The following is a 22,264-nucleotide window of genomic DNA, read 5'->3' as shown; positions in this document are numbered from 1 at the left end:
GAGTGTGGAAGCGAGTATGAATCAGTGTACTCACAAGTCGGTGTACTGACCTATATGCACCATCTGGAAACTCAACCCTCTCCGATTTATTATTCAAGAATTGCCAGAATTTAGTAGGTCTAAGAAATGCATTCCCTAAATATATTACGTGAAAAAAAGAAAATTTAGGCTGCCTGAGCACCACGTCAATCCTACCGTTAAAAGCAAAACGTGGTGTACGAGAAAAAAATTGTAAAAATAAAGCTTAATTCAGACAAAGCATAAATTTTATCTTAATGACTTGGAAGGATTGTACTTTGCTATGCACTCCCCTTAAAGGCCCCAACTTTTGATCTATTAATAATCTGGGCAAGGCCAAATTGGGTCAATTTTGAGATATTTAATAAGAACTTCCGGTCTGTCCATTTTTTTTTAACTGTTCTTGGCAATCTCGTGTCCAAAATAATGACTAATATCTTGGAATGCAGCAACAACGAAATGTAGAAGAAATACAAACCCACATAAATTACATTTATGTCATGTTTTCAGCTATAAATTCCACACTGAGGTGGCCCATTTAAAAATATGAATGGTAAAGTATTTTGTAGGACGCCTAACAATTTGTTTTAGAAAGCTTTATCGGAGTTATTTGAGTTTCAGTTGAAAACATTTTTTTTTTTTTTTTTCAATTTTGGTCCCTACTTCCCACCGCACAGTTGACCAGCAGTGCATCTGCACTGCAATGCAAGGCTTGGCATTGCCACATTTTTTGAATTAAGCTTCCATTTGGTGATGATTTTTTTTTTTCCTATAGGGCACTCAGGCAGACAGGACATTTTTTTCTGCAGCAAATGTTTGGGGCATGCAATTCTTTTAAACCTACAAAATTCAGAGAATTAAAAAAGAAAAGAAAAAAAAAGGAAGAAATAGGAAAGCTTCAAGTTTCTACCTCGCGCATTTGGTGTGGAATGACCCCAACAAATTTCGAAAGTATACATTATCAATTTAAGCTGATTAAGTGTTTCTCTGTAGTGTCCCCTTAAGAGGAAGCTTTAGCTCGGGCACAACTCCGATGCCGCCTATTCAAATAAATGTAAAACGTAGAAACACTTTTCTGAGATAACCACTGGGCCGATTTTAATGAAATTTGTTGCATTTGAGAGATAAAGTCAAATTCTAGTGACTGTTGAAGCGGAATTTCAATTTAGGGCCTTGAATTATTAATAGAATTTTCAAAAATTGGTAGGTTCGAAACAAAATAGAAGCACGAAGTTTACAAATTCGTAGCTGTGCACCAAGAATAGATGTCGCAGTTCTGTAAACTGCATCCATCGGACAAATTTGATACGTCAATTTATATCTTACGTGACTTTGTTCCATTGTTTACAAGGGTTTTGCAAAAGTTCCACTCACAAATTAGTAGTCTATCTGAGAGCCATGTATAATATATCAATTTTGTCCGCTTTAAATGTTCTATTAGGTTCAAGTTACAGAATTGTGATATGTTTCATCGCTGAGTTACAGAGTTGTAAACTAGATAGCTTCATTCTCTGAAAATTTTCAACCAACAGTCACTAGATCTTAACTGTTTCTTTTAAATGCAACAAACCTCATCAGATTTGGTGCAGTGGTTGCCGAGAAAAACGAATTCTCCTTTCCCATGTATTTAGATAGGAGCACCCGAGCTAAAGCTTCCTCTTAATTGAAGCTGAAGAGGAAATTCACAAGTGCTCGCCACAATGGTTCAGCAACTGCTGCATTCTGTTGCTGAGATTGAGGTCGAGGGTTCAATTCTCGTCAGCAGGTCAGCACGTATTAAAAAGAGCTTCACTAAAGCCCTTCACGCAACAACGAGAATAGATCACTGCAACATTGACGACACAAAAAAAAGAAAGGCGCGGTGGGGGACATCACAATCAGAAATTGAATACATGCAATGCACATTACAGGTGTTAGTAATTTCTCCGTGACACAGTAATGGCGTTGGCGTTTTTACCATGAAGCGTTTTCCTTGTGCCTTGCAAGGTTGAACATAGCAAAATTCAGTTCCTGCGGAGAAGAGATCACGATAATCCATTTCAACAGCATAGCTGGTTCCCTGCTCCAACCGACTATATTACCGACTTGTGGTACCAACTTGTGGGGGTATCTGGTAAAGTACACGCTACTTTGTCTCCTCTTGACCTTCCTTAATTATATGTATTTATATTTTCCATAACAATATTGCGGGATGCATTTCGCCTTTTGATGATGTCACATGCAAATTTTTTCCCTTATATTTTGCTGTAAATGCTGCGAAACGGAGATTGTCCAACAGCTGCATACATCACCACATTGACCGCACAGTAATACAGTCAAACCCAGATATATCAAATCTGAAGAGTATAAAAAATAAAAGTTCAATATATATGGGTATTTCGATATGTAAAATAAAAATGTAATAAAAAAATGTCACAGTTTCGCCCTAAGGGCGAAGCAATGAATGCGATAGCAACACAGCAATGTCATACGAAGTAAGGTGAGCGGCCTTGGTAGCAATATGAATTGTAGTAAACATGAGCTGATTAAGTAAGCAGGTGTGCTGCGGCGTAAGTAGACCGACATGAAGAGAGACTCGATGACCACGAGAAGGCGCGTGTGAAATGGTGGTGTTGATGAGAAGCGCTGCCCGTGGGCAGCGCGTGCGAAGGGACACACCTGTAGTGCTGCACTGCCGATCTGGGCAGCATTGCATGTGTAGCGTGCGTTGGAAAATGTGGCCCGACTATTACTAACTGAATGAACAAGCGTGGTGTGAGCGCGCACAAACAAACATGAAAAGATCACACTGAATGACTGCAGACAACGACTGTCAAAACGCTGGCAGCGCAACGTACCTTCACCCGCGCAGCGGGCGAAGGTACGTGCGGTCTATCAACGGAAACTGAGCGGCATAAAGGTCAGAGCCGTGTGGAGATAAGAGACGGTGCGGTCGAACGAACGACGAGCGCGGTTGTTGGAAGCGTAGAAGTGCGCCCGCCCCCCCCCCCCCCCCCCCCCCCCCTTATGCTCCCTCCGGCGCTGGCTTCCCGCTTCCTGGCTTGCGCGTGGGAGAGATAAGAGACTGTGCGGACGAGCGCGGTTGTTGGCAGAAGAGTGCCCCCCTGCTCCCTCCGGCGCTGGCTTTCCGCTTCCTTGCTTGCGCGTGGGAGATTGAGTGCGTTCGCTCTCCGTGATAGCGCGCGTCCCCCCACGCTTCCGCTGGGGCATACGGCGCGCGGCGAAGATTTTATCTATACGGAACGTCACGGCGACGGCGACGGCGACGGCGACGACGACGGCAGAAATCCGGTTGAAGTGTCCATATAATTGCTATCGCAATAAAAATTTCAAGGGGATTTTATTGCTGTTCGTTTTGCACAATAATTCGTAATATGTGGGTGCGATACATCCGGGTTCGACTGTGTAACCTACATTGTGCAGTGGGCAGTATGCTTTAATGTGGAATGTTGAATTAACAGTAATTAGACCCAAAATAGTAAAATAAAAATAAAATAGCAAACAAGCGAAAAAATACAATATGTAGACTATATTGGCAGTGTTCCGGACGTCATTATACTCTTATGAATATGTACTGATAAATGTGCGACAAAAATGCACTGCACATCATTTGTCCCTGATTCTTGCTGGTTCCATGTGGCATTCAATATTGATTATAAAAAAGTGTGTGTGAGGGGGGGGAGGGGGGGCTATAAACATTGGCTTTCCAACACCACCCAAATACTGCCAGCAGAGCGAGTTTCGACCTCAATATAAAGGTCCACGTGAGGAGCTTTAAGATGCATGAAATAAAAACATAAATTAAATGGAATTTTAAAGCCAACACTGGTGCAGAAAGGTCTCAGGAAAGCAGAGATGAAAACATTGACAATACAATTTTGAGGCGGACTATATTTAAATACATCGTAAAAGTGCAATAGTTTTTCTCAGCAATCATTGCATCGAATTTGGCGAGACTTGTTGCCTTTCCTAGAAAAAATAAAATCTAGCAAGTGCTGCTAGCAAACTTTGTATTAAGGCCTTCAATTTTCTAAAACAAATATTTCTGAAACTTACGAAATTTCAAGAGAATCAAGTTTACAACTTTGTAACTCGGCAATAGGTGATGTAACAATTTATAAATAGCACCTGATAATACATCTAAAGCGGACAAAATGGATTTATTATACCCCACTCTGAAATATACCACTCGTTTGAGAGTAGGACCTTTGCAAAGCCCTTAGAGGCATTGTAACAGTCTAAGTCGTAAGTTCTTATGCAGTGGAACATCGGTTATACGTGCCCTGATATTGTGACATCACAGGTTTTACAACGAATTAGTGCAGTCCTAGCCAACTTCCTACAGAGACAATACCTCAATTGTAGAAGTGAGATTACGCATGTCTCGCGTCATACGACGACCCACGCGAAACTGCGAACGCAACGGCGGACGCATGAGTCCCGCCAGCTCCCTTACAGCATCGTCCCCTCTGTCAGGAAGGCCTTCTCATATGGAAACCTCTGACTGGTTTCTGGGCTCCCTCCTAGCCTACACTTTCTTTCCATCACATTCATTCGTTTTCCTTCCCCCTCTTCACATCGCTCAACCGCTGGCCACATTCGTCCCTTCATTGCCATCTCACTGCACTTCTTTCTCTTGGCTTTTTCTCTCAGCAGCGCTTGTTCATATCACCAGATGTGTTCGTGTGTAAAGCCAAGGCATTTTTTGGCGCTGTGCCAAGCTCGCTATTGTCGTATGGTGGCAAGAGCATTGTTGACCGCACATACAGACGCGTCCAGTGCCGAGCGTCATGAAAGTGAAACTATCTCCGAAACTGATCACCCGAGAAGACTGCCCTAGTGTGTATGGAAAGCATGAAAGCATGAGCGAAGATTGAACCAATTAGCCAAAGGAAGGCAGGCAGATCGAGTACGCATTATCACGTACAGCAGTTCAGAGCTTTGTTTACGTGCGAGCATACAAGACTTCTCACGCGTCTATCGTTAGGTTTCTGGTTTCACGCGGGTCGTCATATCATGCTGACACTGCTGGCTGCCACCTCGGACGAGGACAACGCCACAGATGCTGCCGTGCTTGTGCCTGCATTCACTGATGTGCTGCATAGCATCGACAACATTCAGGATTCATCTGTGCAGGCGATGCTGCCGTAGGTAACCTCCTTGTAAATGTTGTTGCGCTTGAAAAACAGCTTTTGCTGTGTGGCTCAAAGAAAGCATATAAGAAATTGTTTAATTTTTTTTAACTCTGTAAATGAGAAAAGAACATTTTTGTATGCTGGTGGACGTGGATCATGGTGCATGGTATGCTAAATCTATCCAATAAAGTGTGACAGGCATCTGCCAATGAAGTATTCAGTATTCATTTCGCATTGAGTCCTTCAGAGCATTAGCCTATAGGCAAGGCAACCTCAAGTTTCTGCCCACGACCCCAGCACCGAGTGCTCCTCTAGTGAGCAGATTCGAACACTGATGGCCGCCTCTTTTTCCGACACAGCAAGTGCGTGCCTGTTCGCGTTGGTGCACGTGCTACCGGTGGTTGTGTTACACATTGGCAAGCATGGCCTCGTCATCCTGCAAGTTTGGTACACGGTATTTTTGTGTGGCTCAGTGCCACAACAGCCTCGAAACAATGAGTCCGGTCCGTGAAATTGCTTATTTCAAGGAAATTCGCAGATGAGAGAAGCAAGGCGCTATACATAGAGTGAAACTGGGCATTTTTCTGCTCCCGCACCTTCTTTCGATATGTTGGAATTGTGTGCGTCTTGTGATTAATTGAGTGGCCCTTTGGCAAACAGTGATAAAGTTCAGTAAGCTTTGTACATACAGGCGCATTCAAGCAATGCTAGCCCCATTCGGGAAGAAGCATGCTGCAGGACCAGCTGATGAGAAACAGTGTGGCTAAGTGTGCAATGCAAAAACGCAGTAAATGCTTCAAAAGAACTTCAGTCTGTCCTAGTTGGTGTTTAATGCATGTCATGTTTACCGCTAAAGACCGAGACAGAGAAAGAAAACAAAAAATGACGACACGAGACAGCGCCCACGTCCTCTGCTTTCTTTGTCTTCGTCTTTTATTAGTGGTCAACGTGACATGCAATAAATGCAATAGCAAGTTTTGGCAGCAAGAAAAGGGCAAATCTCATGGGTGTTTTACAAAATTCTACGTGAAGTCTGCCAGCCTGGGTGTTTTACAAAATTCTACGTGAAGTCTGCCAGCCTGTGAGGCGGGTGCATGACAAAACGACAGCTGTAGTAAGTTTACACAATTGGCAATTGCACACCGTTCATCATAAAACACTATTCTTTGCAAGGCTTTTGCAAGTCTTTGCATTAATAATTAGGTGTGTGCAAATATCAAATTTTTAATTTCAAGGCGAATTCAAATAATGAAAACCAAGTGTGAATTGAATCAAATATTTTTTTTTAATGTGAATACTATAGGTTCTACAAAAACGCAATTTCTTTCACCAACTAGAGGTTAAAAGAAAAAGAAAAAGCAAGTTAATTGCACAGCAAATAATGTAGAAAAAAATTATTCTTTGTAGTGAACAAAGTTTTCCAATAATGTCAAACCTTGCAATAACGAAATCAGCGGGGAACGCGAAAAAATTCCCTTTTGCGAGGATTTCGTGGTTTAGAATTGAGACAGCACAGATAGGTAATGCGTCGCACAACAAAACTTTACTGTCAAAATTCCGTTAGACTACTTTGGCAAGCTTTGATCGAGGATATAGAACCGCATTGCCAACAGTACAAAGTCAATCATGTGTCGATCAGCAGTGATAGCACTGCCGCAGAGGAGTATTCTTGGTCAACTGCGTTGGAGATGCGATTGCTTTTGCGAGATTTTGTATAACTCAGCACTGGATGCAGAACAACGGTGCTCCACGTATGCAGCAGCATTTCTTCAGCGCACGCTGTCGTCCTTAGGCACCGACGCGTCCGGAGGCTAGCGTGAAAGTGAGCGTATCTCATATACCCGAAGGCAATCGATTGAGATTACGGTCCCTTCGCGTAAATCTACGTCCAGCGTCGAATCCGCACACGATGTCTGTCGTGTGGTACCAAAACCAGCATTCTTGAAGCAAGGGATGTGTATTCCCGGACGATCGCTCCATCACGGCCCGATGCGTGGTACTCCATGCTGCGACCGCCATCTCAAGTGCCATAAACAATTCCACGTCAGTGGGACGTGGATTACCTTGTTTCTGCGGCATTTTTCTCACCGAGGCGCACATTACGCACTGCACTAGGTGTGCAAAAACCGCCGTCACATGTCGGTAGCAACAAGCGTGCTGCTTCAAATGGATGATCAACAAACAAGATGGCGGCCATGACGTGTCCCCGACGCACGCGATCGCTTTCGGCGCTTGGTTGTTCTTGTGAACAAAAATGACAGCACCCACACAAGTGTAGTGTGGTGGTATTTTACGCAATTTTAGTGCACAGCAATCACATTTGACCACATTTTGAGCCTGCTAGTGTTGCATGAGTAGGTAATATGCGGGGTTACGTTCCGGCAAATTTCGTTGATGTGGGATTGTAGTACAGCAACATTTCGTTGTCGAGAGGTACAAAATGCATTGAATCCTATGGGCGCTGGGGATACGAAAATATTTCATTGTCGCGGGATTTCGTTATTGCGGGTTTCTACTGTACTACACTTTTTCTTGAGAGTATCACAACTGCACGTATTTAATGTTGTCCTGAAGAAAGGATAGCTGCTCAACATGTTCAGGGAGCAGCGACACACTCCGATACCCTCTGATACCCTCGTGAATTCCTTCAGACGCCAAAAACAGCCGCTCATTGAACACGCTAGTGTCTGATATCGGCAGGTATCTCTTCACAAGCTGAGCCAACAGTGGGCACCATGCTTACACCATGTTGTTTATTTCTGTGGGTGCGTGTGTTAAGTTTGCACTGCAAATATGAAGTGAGCTCCAACAACCAACTAGCCCACCTCACCACACTGCCATACGCTACCACTCACAAGGACCTTATTTCTGGCCCAAAAGTGCCTCATGCACATATGCTTTCAACCTGTGCTTGTGGTAGAGAAAGTTGCTGCTGGTTGATGAGCTTACGATGTCTTTCCACAGTGCTGACTTGGAAATGAGCCTCTTCAGGAGCTCTCGTTGTTGAGGACATCTCCGGGTTCCTTAGTGTTGAAATTTTCCTTCCTTCTTGTAAAGCCAGGTTTTTAACCCAGTTTGCCGTAGAAGCATCTTGATGGTACGCAACCACTTTAGAGCGAGGGTCTAAAAACATTGCCAGGCTTGCTATTTGGTTTGGAAACCATGTTTTTAGGCACTTGAGCCATATTTGCAGCAGATGCAGAGGTTTCCACTTGGAAGCTGGCGTTTTCCACATGTGTGAAGAGGCACTACAGTGCGGGTGCTTGAGCTGATAGTGTCGGGTAGACATAAGCACCAGCAGAGGCCCTGTGACAGTGCCTCTTTTTACTTTTGATATGCTTTACCGCAATACAGTATGTAAGCTTCACCGCATAACACGGCTGTACTGCGGCGAAGCTGACTACAAATAACTGGCAACGGCAATTTCCGGGGGTTCGAATATTTCAAATAGTAAAGGAAATAGAATCGAATAACATCCGATTCGAATCGATTATTCGAAGTTTTGAATATTTGCAAACCACAACTAATAATTGCTTGTAGTCATTGTCAAAACAAAGATCATTTATCATTCTTTTAAATATGCCGTTTAGCTACTAGTAATGCTAATCGTTTTTGAACAATGCAAGACCGGAAGTACGAGCTGCTTAACGTTTCCTTTTTTTTAAACACGTAACAATATTTGGTGAGCCTGGTGAGACATGTGACTGCTCTGTATGAAGCCACTGAAATAGGTTGGGCAAAACATTGTGCCCATGTTCCCATGTTTCTGAGGCAGACTAGCAGAAAAAAGGTGATCGTTTGCATACAAATTCTACATTTTACGTGAACAGTGGGACCTCGTTGATACAATTCTGCGTAATACATTTTTCTTTCTTTTCCCAATAATACAATTTAGTTGGACAATACTATTGCTGGATGATACGATTTTCGGATGATGTGCTATACCGTACTTTTCAGCGTATAACCAGCCACCGCGTATAACCCGCACCCCCAATTACAACAGCCGGGAAAGAAAAAAATATATATATCCGCGCGTATAACCCGCGGAAATAACTACATGCAACAACGCTCAAATATTTGCAAAACCAGTCTATCCACGGATGCACGACTTGTCCACGTAGTATCTTCGGCTAGTGGCTCTGTTCCACCCTCTTGACGATGCTGATAAAGCTGGATTCACATACGACGGAAGTAATCGCGGAGGAATCGGTAACGTGATATCTGACGTGAATCGGATAGCTTAGCAGGTGCAGCTAGCATTCACGCGACAGGGGATGACAAAGCGGCCAGAGCAGCCCTCGCATGGGCAACGGCAATTTCTCTCTCCACCGTATCTCGAAGCGCTTCGGGTGGACCGAGGGTACAGTACCAAGGGAGCGCCGCGGGAACAGGTGACATACGAGTTCGCCGGCGCCGCATGCACTATTCGCAAAATGCCGACGCGTAAAAGGAGGAGAATGGACGACCATAAAGGAAGAGAGAAGGGAGCTTCAACACGCAGTGGTGGACAGAGGGTGGGATTCCCTAGGAGATAACGAAACTAAATGGCAAAGAGCTTTGCCTCGAGGTGAGGCTACATGGCAGCGCGCGCTGCGCTGCCATGCCCCAAGCTAAGGCTTCCTCTTAAGTGAAACGTCCCCCTTAAGTATGTATCATCGATACTGCCCAGCCCTGGATGGGCAAGTAACATATTAGCTTTCAATTCCAGTGCAGCCAAGAGCAAAGAAAAATCAGCAGAGATCAAGGTAGTGAAACTTGCTCACCACAGGTCATGGTGGGCCCAGGCACAAAGGCCACGTATGGCTGTGGTAGCTGGGAGGGCCGGCCTCCAGCACTGGACGTGGTGCCTGTAGCCGTAGCCACAGCCATGGCTGCCGCAGCGTTCGCCGTCACCACCTGCGCTGTGACTGCAGTGGACAGGCCGCCCACGCGTGCCTTGTGCTTGGCCCCCTGCAGGTGTGACTGCAGCTGCTGCTCAGAGGTCAGCGAAGAGCGGCATGGCTCACAGTAGAACTGGTTCCCAGTGGTTGGCGGCTTTTTTGGTGTTGGGGGCTTGATGGCCATTCCTGGAGGCGGTCTGTAATCAAACATCATCATACACTGTCATAATGAAGTTACATATGAAATTAAAATAACTGCATTATATACAATATCCAAATAAAAAATGGGCGCGCGTTTGATTCGGGGGCATGTTGGAATCTGGAAAATACTGCCAAGTGAATAAGTGGTGTCTTTTGTCATTTTTTTTCTGCCTCGTATTTAATTTGACCAATTTCGTCAGGGTCGAATTAATGGAAGTCGATTGTACTTACTGAACGAATCAGCAAATCCTCTCTCTATTTTGTACAAAAACAATGCGAAGCTGCGATTCTCGTCATCTCATGACTAATTAGCACTCGCAGTGGCGAAGGCTTCGCAGGTTCTTCAAGTCTTTGTCCGAGACATGCTTTTCAGTACCATGCTGGTCGCCAATGGATCGTTTGTCCATCGTGATGTAGCCAGTGCTCTTCAACCTCGAAAGCTTCCGCCGTGTTTGTGACACTACACACGCAGGTATTGCACCGAGTCAAAAGAAAAGAACTGTTTACTGCTACAGCTGCAGATGAAACCATGGTCACTATCAATGCGGCCATGGACTACGGCCATGCAGTTCTGAAAGCAAGCGGTCGACACGTGCCTCGAGTGAAAACAAAACAAACCGCTGCAGATGAAATTGTGGTCGTTATCGATGAGATTATAGATGGCGACCACGCAGTTATGAGGGCACACGGCAAATCCGATATTATGTACAGAGGTAAACGCAAGAATAAGAGCTATAAAAGCACAAATAGGCACCCACTGTTTAAGCATTCCTGTCGGTCACGTAAGATTTAGCTCAATGGTTCTCGGCCATGGATGTGTCGGGGACCCCTTGTGGACTGGTGGAAGTAATGGGGGCCCCCCTTACAGTGACAGGGCGGGGGTCAACGGATTATTTTTTTTTGACGAACATTGTGACGTAGTTTTTTTTTTATTATTGTCTTGTGACGATTGTTGCCGCAGTTCTGCGAGCAGCTCTGGGAACTGGGAATGAGTCAAAGCTAAAAACAACGCCCAATTTGTTGTCTTTTTTTTAGGGGTATACGAATATCAAAATTTTCGAATACGAATACTTAAGCTCCCAATAATAAATCGAATATCGAATAATGATATGCCTATGTACTTATTAGCAAGTTGGGTTAATTTGAGATGTTTGAGCATTGCAATTACATTGTCAATGTTACAAAACTAGACTGATAAGCCACTATACCAAGACACTGTGTATTTGGCTCAAGTTAACTCGGAAAATTTAGTAATTCCCACTAGCTGTGCTCGCCAGCCTATGCCTTATTATACCGCATGAAATGCCCGTGGCCTCGAAGGCATTCGACCCTGTGCCAGTCGTAACTCAGTGCACTTGCTAAAAAGCAATAAGCCAAGAATAAGCTAGAAGTGCACCTTTGCTATTGAGAGGCTGGCTTTCCCACATAGTTTAGACATTTAGTGGCGAAGTGTGATTTACAAGCGAAATTTCGCCAGCAGCACAATATCACCCTAATATTTTTAGACAAATGTTAAGAACCGTGTTTGCTCCCGCACAGCCAGCAATATTTTGATTTGATTCAAATATTTGTATCCAACCGAATATTCGAACATTTTCAAATATCTATTTTTTGAATTGAATTCGAATATTAAAAATATAATATTCAATAATATTCGAACTTTTCGAATCTTTGCACATCCCTATTTTGCGGGCGATGGTATCGCGGACCCCCGATTGAGAACTACTGATTTAGCTAATGATTGTGGCGATGCCGACTCCATTGCTTTGTTTCAATTAGATGCTAGCGCCACTACAGTGCAGTCCACTTATAACGATACCACATATAACAATATATTGGTTATAATGATGGGTTTACTTAAGAGTATCAACTTATGCATTAGGACTATGAGAAAGAAACCATATTTAACAATACGTTAATCACCGCATATCAGATATAACGATAAAAATGTTGCCTTCTAGACGGCATTTTACATGCAGAATAATCGTGGCATTTGCGTTGCGAAGTTCCCCTTAAACGAACAATGCCGAGAGGGGGCGAAAAGTTTGCCTACACGAGTTCATTTTTGCCATCATTACTGCGCAGCACATCCTGCCCACACGCCGATTGTGAAAGCGATGCACAGCATCCCGAGAAGACGCCTGCCCTTTCTACAATCTCTCTCTCTCTATGCCAGCGCGGAAATGTGCGACGGAAGCAGCTCAGCAGCGGACAGCCCAGTTAGTTGAAGATGGCACCGAGAAAGCGTAAGGCTCTGCTGCTTGAGACGAAGCTGCAAATTTTGCAAGGCTTGAAGTACAAGCTCATGCAGTCGATATCGACGATTCTAAAACCGGGATCACCACGATCATAATGGCTGGAACCAGTAGCCATGCCGATCAACGTAAAGGCAGGCTTTCTACACCAGGGCGAAACCCCCATGGGTGAAACCAAGACGGTGGAAGCTGCTGAGATTATCGCGCTCTGGGAGCATGTTGCTTCTGACGATGAAACAGGTGATGCTTCAAGGAAGGAGTTTCTGAGTGCAGATAGTGCTTCCTCGTTCCACAAAATCTACAACGGGGCGATCGTTGCAACGACAGATGGCGGCATTGTCCGATGGAGGCAACAGCAGCAGCGGCAGTGACGACAAAATTCACAATAGCCCGCCTTTGACACCAACCCTCCTGTTCGTGCAATGTGCACTGTCATCGACTGAGTTGCTCATTGATTTCATGCATGCTAAATTATTGCCGCCAGTGTTCGTGCAGCAGCTGGACGCGATGCACACTGCGGTTGCAAATTGGAAACTCCCGCGTAAGCAAGTGCAGATTTCTGACTATTTCAGCGCGCATAATGCTTGTCACGCTGTTTAGAGGTATAAATAAACATGCCTCACAGCCTGCTTTCTACATCTATTTTTTAGCGCAAGTGGCAAATCTGGTTTTGAAACTACAAAAGCATGCTCCGCTGTTTTTTTTATTACGGCAGTCCAAATAGTATAGCAATTATCGGTTTTAATGATTAGGTTTGAATTCTTGATATCGTTATAAGTGGACTGCACTATATTGCTCTTTTGCGTTGCACATTTGCAGCACCCTAAGAGTTGTCCGAATAGACCGGTGTGCGGCCAAATATGTCTGAATTAATGAGAATTTGATTTGACTAATTAATACATGTCTGCCGGTACACCAAAGGACGAGTCCGAATCATCAGATTTTCTGGATTAACAAGATTTTACTGTATTTCACAATCTCCTTTGAGTTCGATATACCCAGGGTCGGCTGATCCATGTTCACTACAGTACAGAAGAACCCCGCAGTTACGTTCCTGGGTGCTGCGTTTTCCTGGCTGTTACGTCGTTTTCGGCCGGTCCCGGCATAGCTCCCATAGGACCCAATGCATACGTAAACCCGCTGTTGCGTCGCAACTGTGGGATCGTTCTCGCATCTTGCGTTGCGCGAATTGCCACCCAGCGCTGGCCCAAGCGGCCATGTTGACTTTTCATGTCACTTGGCTTGGTGGCTTGACAATGGGATTAAGGAATGGGCTGACGATGGGACTAAGGATGGGCGTAAGGAAGCACCGCTGCTGCGGCGGTTCCTTACGCTAGCGTTTTCATAACGAGTGTCCGCGCTCATCGAATGTGATGTGTTTGCATGTGTGCACTGACACCATGCTTGTTAATATAATTAATAAGTGAATGCTTATAAGTTTATATCGATGATAAAATGACCTATCCTTACATTGTATAGCTGTCTACTATTTTGCTATCGCAATCGATGCTTCGGCTTGCGGGCAAAACTGCGACTTTTTTTATCCGTAATAATTACAATAAAATTATGTGCAGTTCACCAATACTCTCATTTCACAATTTTTCTTGTTTCCCGGCTCTCGCATTTCTTTTTTTAATTTTTTTTTACGGTCCCGTGAAAAATGTATCAGTGGGGTTCTACTGTATCAAGTCTGTATTCCCCAGGCTAGGCTTGTAGAAAGCAGTCTAAGGAACATTAAATCAGTTTTGACTGATAAAGTATTAGTTCAGACTTCGGATCCTTTTAGAGTCCAATGTAGTTCATCTTTAGCAAGAACAAATCACTGCTTAAACAGACAATGTGAAAATCCATGACGTCGCAGCGGGCTGGTGTAGCAACTTCTAAGTTGGTGTTGCCACCCGTCTTTTGTTCTTGTGGCTTTTCTGTAGGCTTGTACGAATAGTGCTTTTTTGGTTCGAAGCAAATTCGAAGCGAATAGTAATTCTTCTCGAATAATTTCGAAGCGAATACTTCGAATAGTAACAAGTAGGGGTGCATACCACGAGCTACGAAGCGAGCTATCATTTTCGACTTGAAACTGCCGGCTATGGATGGCTGTTGACCACTTGCCTTGCTTGCCCCCTTGAGCTTGGTTGGCCTTTCGCGTGCGCCCCGCTTCTCTTGGTAGTCCTTGTGCAAGTCCGGGTGTCTCCTTAAATGCGTTGCTAGGGTCATTGTCATACTTGTCGGGGTCTTCAGGACTGCCTTGCATTTAAGACATCGAGCTTCGGTTCCCGGTGGAATCTTTACAAAAAAGTTCCAAATCGGATTGCCGGCCGCATGCAAGTCCCCCATGGTGCTCCCTGGAGTGGTCCAAGGCGGCTGGGATTTATCAAATGCCGCCGCAGCGGAGACAGAGTCGCCCACTAAATGCAATCGACCACACTACCACGCCGTCGAGATGCGTTTTTGTACGCCTTTCTTCTGGGTATAGTTCTGTTTTCCTGGTTTGGTTTGGATTGGATTGGGAAAAGTATTACTGAATCCAAAACCGAAACTTCCGAAAACGCCTTCTCCCTGCCGCGTGTGGCTATTCGTTCGAGCCGAATACTTTGAAATTTCCGAATAACAAAATTCGAATCGAAGCGAATATCGAATAGCGCATTATTCGTTCATATATTGAAAATATCGAATATTCGCACAAGCCTACTTTTCTGACATACTAATGCTGAATTCCCATGGCAGATCCAGAATGGTCCAGAATGGACAGCTCTGCCACAGAGCTATCCTTCAGCCAAGGGCACTTCATGTTTAAAAGACTCACGCTCCAAAGAGAGGAGGCAGGGATGTGCAATTAACCGCATACGAAATACCGGCATTTCTCACGTCGAAGTGACACTTGCCCTTTTTACCAAACGGCAAAAGTTTCGGACACACACAAGCCTGGCTGTTCGCTGGTCAGCCGTGTCAGTGGTTCGTAACACACTGGTGGCTTGATTGCGTGCAGAACTTCAGTTTTTCGCTGCATAAAAACTCATATGCAAACGCTGAGAAAGTTTGATCTCGTAAATTTCGCCTTCTTGGTCCAGCGAAAGCAACAGATTGTGAAACGAGCGTCTGCAAGTGCTAAAGACCTTTGTTGTCATCTACGCCCATTTCCTCATCGCTTAAATTCGAGAAGCTGTTTTTGAAGTAGTGAGAAGAAACCATGTGACAATAGCATGATGTTTATTTTATCCATCACTGCCCAAACAACTAAATTGCTAGTGTGCTGTCTCGATTCGTATGTTTTGTCTGCTGTCTAATCCATGTCGTCTGTTAGATGGAAAATCCGGTGAGTGGATTGTCCAGTGAGTGGATTGCGTGACAATCCAGTGAGTGGATTTTCACGCAGATGAATCTGCCAATTTTGACAGAGTGGTTTGGATTGCTTCACAAGGCGATCTCAGATTGAGATCCGCTATTGATTTGCCATTTGAACAGACTTGCTCCAAAGAGAGCAGATACTTTTTATCCGTGATTGCTCACAATCTACCATTGGAATTCAGCATAAATTTCTAATGATGACAGTGACTTCTTTGTTATCTCGGAAAGGTAATTTAATCACACAACTCAGCTTATTTCCCTTCCCTTTAAAGCCTACCAACACACGTGTGCTCTACCTCATTGATAAAGTAAGCCTCTACTATTTTAATGCCCGTGCACTTGTCATGTAAGAGCCTTTTTTTCTTGAATTTTTGAGGTAGAGCCTACACAAAAGGTACAGCCACACAAACAAAAAAGCATAAAAATAGTAACCTGTTTTGAAAGTCAGACATGCTTAGCGCCACAAGCATGTACCACAATATGTACACCACAAGCAAAAGCCTTTACATTATATTATCACTAGCCGAAAGCTGAAACAGCTGGGCCTGCACTGTGTAATGATCCTTTACATTTTTCCATTCTTTTTGCTGAGGTCAGCCATTCAGCAGAATAAATGATAAGAAATGAAAATCACTGAATAAAAAAAAAATCCTTAGATAATATGGCACTTCTTACAATGGTCAGCCAGTGCACACCACTTCAGTTGCAACCTAAGTTTGGGAAAGTTCCCAAGTAAACTGGACCATGAAAATGATTGATTTGATTGATTCTGGGGTTTTATGTGCCAAAACCAGTTCTGATTATGAGGCACGCCGTAAAGGAGCGCTCCGGATTAATTTTGACCACCTGAGGTTCTTTAACGTGAACTACAACGCAAGCATACAGGCGTTAAAATAAGAAGCTTACCTTATCAATGAGGTAGAGCCCATGTGTGTTAGCATAGCGTCCAAAGCCCTCCAGGATAAACAGATTAACTTTCTGCATGGTAATGTTTAGTTGGTGGTGGAAATGATGGTTATACCATGTGCACATATAATGCCACAGTCGCTGCTTCAATAATATTACACTTGAATGTAGTGCATCATTGTGTGTATTCGTGTTATTCATGTGTCTCCGCGTTTCGCCGTTTTTGCACAAAATTATGAAAGTCTAAAAGGGACTCACAGGTCACAGGCAAGCGTACGTGAATGCAGCAACACACAGACAAGCTCTTCTGGCTACTTGAAGAATAAAGTTAATTTCTGGCGAATACCGTATTCCACGCTCCCATCACACGGATCTTTGAGCGTTACCCGTCAAGTCCAATTTATCGGTCGGCGACTGTATCACAAAATTTTTGATCTTGTTGCAACAATAAACAAGCTCAAACTCTGTCATTTTACGATAAATCTTGAAAAGCTGGCAGGTATAGAATGCCTCAAAATCCCAGCCACAAAGAGAAATGTCCCAACTCACTGCCTCTGCCAACGTCCGGTGGCTGGGTTATAGAAGCCCTTGGGAAGAGGCGGCTCTCCCCGCATTCGCCTCTGATGGTTGCGTCCGTCATAGTGCTGTTTTGCCTGGATCTCCGAGGTAAACGCCACATCACAGAGCTTGCAGAACTTCTCCAAGGTATCTGGCACCGGCCGCTTGCCTCCTTCCTGCAACCACAAAAGTGCAGTGCCCCTTCCGGATAAAGAAGACTGATAATGAAACTTCGCAATAAAAAAAGATAGCCACCTACAGCTGAAGTCTACGATAGCTAAGTGCTTGAAGAGGCAGCTTATACAGTCAACCTTGATGGGACTGACAAAACTGATCAAATTAAGCAGAAAAAAATGCCAAAACACACCGCTGATTCAATTAGCAGTATTTAGGCGATCAGTCCACAGGTCACAAAGTCATCGGAACCCTCGATGCCAAGCTGGTCCCAGCCCTTTAGGTTGTCTTCTGACTCCTGCAAGGTGGCCACCACAGATTCCACAATGCCACATTTTCGAAAGCAATTTGTTATGGTTGCGGGCGAGATAGAATGCCATGGCAATAAGTGCAGTGCATCCAAAAGGCTGATTTGCAAGTTCTTACCCTTGCATTCAATCTTCAGTAAAAGAAGACGTACAAGCAGCCCTTCAAGGTAATGCTTGGCATTCCGTATGATGCCGGCACATAATGGCTGCAAATGGCTTATGTTGACGAGAAGGAAAACCAACTTCCCATTCTGCAGCGTCATTTGCTTCGGGTATATGGTGGATTGATCCAGGAGCAGGAGGATACCATGGTTTTGGTTTTGACATCTTGAGGGTCCGAGTATGTCAAAAACTCGAGCAACACGTCGAAGGCATGCAGGCTTTCTCGTTAGCCTTGTATGTACAAGGCATACGACCGGCCAGCTTGAAGAAGCGGAGATTCTGATACCGGCCCAATCATGGACAGCTTCATTTTCTCCAAGTCAACGGCATTGCAGCAGAATAAAACTGTCACTCCTTGTTTGCTTTTCTGGCCGGCTAGGCAAGAGTCGCCTTTGAAGCAAAGGCTTTTCTCAGCCTGCAAATTGTAAAAAAGACTGCCTCATCAGCATTCAAAATATTACGAGCGTCAAAGCCTGCAATGAGTGACAGCAGCGTCAACTGAACTTCTTGCCTTCACCGCTGAAAGATTTGTAAGCAAGACTATGCCTAGCCTTAAAACAATGTATCCAACCACCGGAGGCCTGAAAATCATCCACACCGAGTGATAATGCAATGCCGGAGGCCTTTTCACAAAGAAGCTTGCCATCGACATTCACCATGGCAGCAGTGACCTCTCTAAACCATGTTAAGAGGGCATCCTCCACCTTGACAAAGTGTGCAGTATTCGCCTCTTGCGTCTGCACTAAAGCGTTGCGCATTACGCATTTTGATCACAGTGACCAACAACAGTGGACAGAGTCGATGGCACTATGCCTAGCTCTTTTACAACACCAGCTCGTTTTCTTCTCGGGTCCTCATCAACCTTCTTCAGGATCTCTAGCTTCTCTGAAAGAGCTTTTCACTTCCTAGACACACCAACCTACCCTTGCGCACGTATCCATTTAGGCTGATGCAATAACAATTCGAATGCGGAGCGAGATGCGGGGAACAGTGAGCAGAAAGCAATCGGCAACGTGGAAAAAGCGCCCACGCGGCGTTGTACTCTGGCATCAACTGCGTACTGCGCGGTCAGCGCGGCCCGTATATTAAAGGCGATCTGCGTTTGGGGCAGAGTGCAGGCAGTGAAGGTGCATCAGCGGCTCGTAGCTTAGTGTGTGCTGTGTTCTCGGCACTCAGTTTGCATTGCAGCACGAAGGTCACTTCGCTTGCTGCTGCTGCGGTGCTTCCTCACGCCAGCGTTTTCATAACGAGTGTCTGCGCTCATCGAATGTGATGTGTTCATGTTTGCATGTGTGCGCTGACACCGTGCTTGTTAATATAGTTAATAAGAGAATGTTTACAAGTTTATATGGATGATAAAACAACCTATCCTTACTTTGTATAGCTGTCTACTAATTTGCTATCACAATCAATGCTCCGGCTTGCGGGCAAAACTGCGACTTTCTTCATACGTAATGATTACAATAAAATTATGTGCACTTCACCAATACTCTCATTTCTCAATTTTTCTTGTTTCTCTGCTCTTGCTTTTCCCGGCTCTTACATTTTTTTTTTTTTAGAGGTCCCGTGAAAAATGTATCAGCGGGGTTTTACTGTATCAAGTCTGTATTCCCAAGGTTAGACTTGTAGAAAGCAGTCTAAGGAACATTAAATCAGGTTTGACTGATAAAGTATAAGTTCAACCTTTGGGTCCTTTAGAGTCCAATGTAGTTCATCTTTAGCAAGAAAAAACTGCTTAAACAGACAATGTGAAAATCCATGACGGGCTTGTGTAGCAACTTCTAAGTTGGTTTTACCACCCGTCTTTTGTTCTTGTGGCTTTTCTGACATACTAATGCTGAATTCCAATGGCAGATCCAGAATGGTCCAGAATGTACAGCTCTGCCACATAGCTATCCTTCAGCCAAGAACACTCCCATGTTTAAAACACTCACGCTCCAAAGAGAGCAGGCAGGGATGTGCAATTAACCGCATACGAAATACCAGCATTTCTCACGCCGAAGTGACACTTGCCATTTTTACCAAACTGCAAAAGTTTCGGACACACACAAGCCTGGCTATTCACTGGTCAGCCGTGTCAGTGGTTTGCCACACACTGGTGGCTTGATTGCACGTAGTTCAGTTTTTCGCTGCATAAAAACTCAAACGCAAACTCTGAGAAAGTTTGATCTCGCAAATTTCGCCTTCTTAGTCCAGCAAAAGCAACAGATTGTCAAACGAGCGTCTGCAAGTGCTAAAGACCTTTGTTGTCATCTACGCCCATTTCCTCATCGCTTCAATTCGAGAAGCTGCTTTCGAAGTAGTGAGAAGAAACCGTGTGACAATAGCATGATGTTTATTTTATCCATCACTGCCCAAACAACTAATTGTTTGTGGGCTGTCTCGATTCGTATGTTTCATCTGCTGTCTAATCTATGTCGTCTGTTAGATGGACAATCCAGCGAGTGGATGGTCCAGTGAGTGGATTGCGTGACAATCCAGTGAGTGGACTTTCACGCAGATGAATCTGCCAATTTTGACAGAGTGGTTTGGATTGCTTCACAAGGCGATCTCAGATTGAGATCCACTATCGATCTGCCATTTGAACAGACTTGCTCCAAAGAGAGCAGATACTTTTTATCCGTGATTGCTCACGATCTACCATTGGAATTCAACATAAACTTCTCGTGATGACAGTGGCTTCTTTGGTATCTCGGAAAGGTAATTTACTGACACAACTCAGCTTATTTTCCTATTTGGTGTCCCTTTAAAGCCAACCAACACACACGTGTGCTCTACCTCATTGATAATGTAAGCTTCTGCTATTTTAGCGCCCGTGTACTTGCTTGCTATTCGTTGTATAAAACATATCAGCGGGGTTCTACTGTACAAGCAATAATTCGATATATCTGTGTTCGATATATCGAGATTCGCCTTTATATAATAATATATTACAAAAATTGGACCTCATGCTTTGTGTATTATCAGCTTTTCACACTACGCAGTGCTTTCTTGCATGTTGCCATTGTATTATGGCCGTGTTACAATGCATTCACCCCTCTCGTGTTACAATGCATTTCTCTTTATATATGTACAGTCGAACCAACTTATAACGATACTGGTTTTAACAATATATCGGTTATAACAATGAGAAGCTGCTGCACCGTCAACTTTTTAATGTTTTCTATAGTGAAATATCCCGCTTACTACAATGCCCCCGTGCCGCATTATCAGTTAGAACGATGAAGTTTGGCTACTGGGTGTCCATGCAGAAAAGGAATGGAATGCAAACTCCTCGAAAAGAAAAAAAAATAAAGTTGAGCCGTTGCACGCCGCCGCACGCTGTTTTCCATCCTCCACATCGCCAGCCTCGGCGCGCCTCTGTCCCATCGGCCTTCCACCCCTCCGAACCCGAATGGGCTGCGCCTTTAGCTCTACGTTTTGCCACCCTCCGAAACACGAATGGACCACACCAACTGCACTGATAGCGCTGGGCTGGCGGAGCGCCGCAAATGTGCGACGCAATAGAGCCAAAACGGCGTTAGCGTTCACCGAAACGAAGCAATGGAGTTCGCATCACCGTAGTCGTCAGTGAAAATAATACGTGAATGACTGCAACGCCGGAATGCTTCGTGCCTACTTGTGCCTTTAAAACCTTTATTCTTGCATGTACCGCCGTGCATAGCAACGGGTTGGCCGCGTGCCTACACGACTGCGCAGTCACCAACCATGATCGCGGCGATAGCAGCCGCGATTTCGTCCGCAGCGGTTGCGGCAACCAGTTTTGTTTTGACTCAGTGCACGCGTCGGCGCGTCCGCGTGGCTTTGTAACTGAGTAGTCGCCATCCATGATCGCATCGATAGCTGACCGCGGTTTCGTCCGCAGTTGCAGCAAACGGTAGTTTCGTTTTTATTCAGTGCATGCGTCGGCCGTGCGCCTTCAGAACTGCAAGGTCGCCGTCCATGATTACGTCAACAGCAGCCGCGGTTGCGGCAAACTATAGTTTTGTTTTTACTCAGTGCAAAGCTGTGGAGGTGAAGAGCACCATCTACATCGCGATGGGTGGCGACCTGGCGACGCTGGCAAAAAAATAATTGAGATGTGCGCGCGGTAGTGAAAAGCGTGTCTCAGATGAAGGCGCGCGCAAAGAAGTCACGAGGCCTTCACCGTTGCGAGCGCTAATGAGTCATGAGATGACAAGAATTGCAGTTTCCACACTGCTTTTGTGCAAAACAGAAACAGGATTTTGCTAATTCATTCAATATATAAAAGCGTGTTGACACAGAAAGCATTTGTTTATTGTTTTCTTGATACCCTCGGTAATTCACCTTTCAGCTAATTA

At 44.6% G+C, this 22,264-nt stretch overlaps 1 protein-coding gene across 3 annotated transcripts in view; it reads right to left on the bottom strand.

Moving 5' to 3' along the window:
• The window catches only part of LOC119446549 (zinc finger matrin-type protein 3), a 49,704-nt gene that overhangs the window by 12,033 nt on the left and 15,407 nt on the right, over window positions 1–22,264 (bottom strand). For 2 of the 3 annotated variants that reach the window (XM_037711003.2, XM_049664207.1), the window contains exons 4-6: window positions 17,290–17,474; window positions 9,917–10,230; window positions 1,976–2,028 (exon numbers count right to left, since the gene is read on the bottom strand). In XM_037711003.2, the coding sequence (XP_037566931.1) occupies window positions 1,976–2,028; window positions 9,917–10,230; window positions 17,290–17,474 (552 nt within the window). The remainder of the gene's footprint in view (window positions 1–1,975; window positions 2,029–9,916; window positions 10,231–17,289; window positions 17,475–22,264) is intronic. The other variant, XM_049664208.1, reaches the window with a different exon arrangement.

The sequence above is a fragment of the Dermacentor silvarum genome, chromosome 3 (genome assembly GCF_013339745.2).
Source record: "Dermacentor silvarum isolate Dsil-2018 chromosome 3, BIME_Dsil_1.4, whole genome shotgun sequence".
In the NCBI taxonomy this organism is placed as follows: Eukaryota; Metazoa; Arthropoda; class Arachnida; order Ixodida; family Ixodidae; genus Dermacentor; species Dermacentor silvarum.
This window is presented reverse-complemented; position numbering and strand designations above follow the sequence as displayed.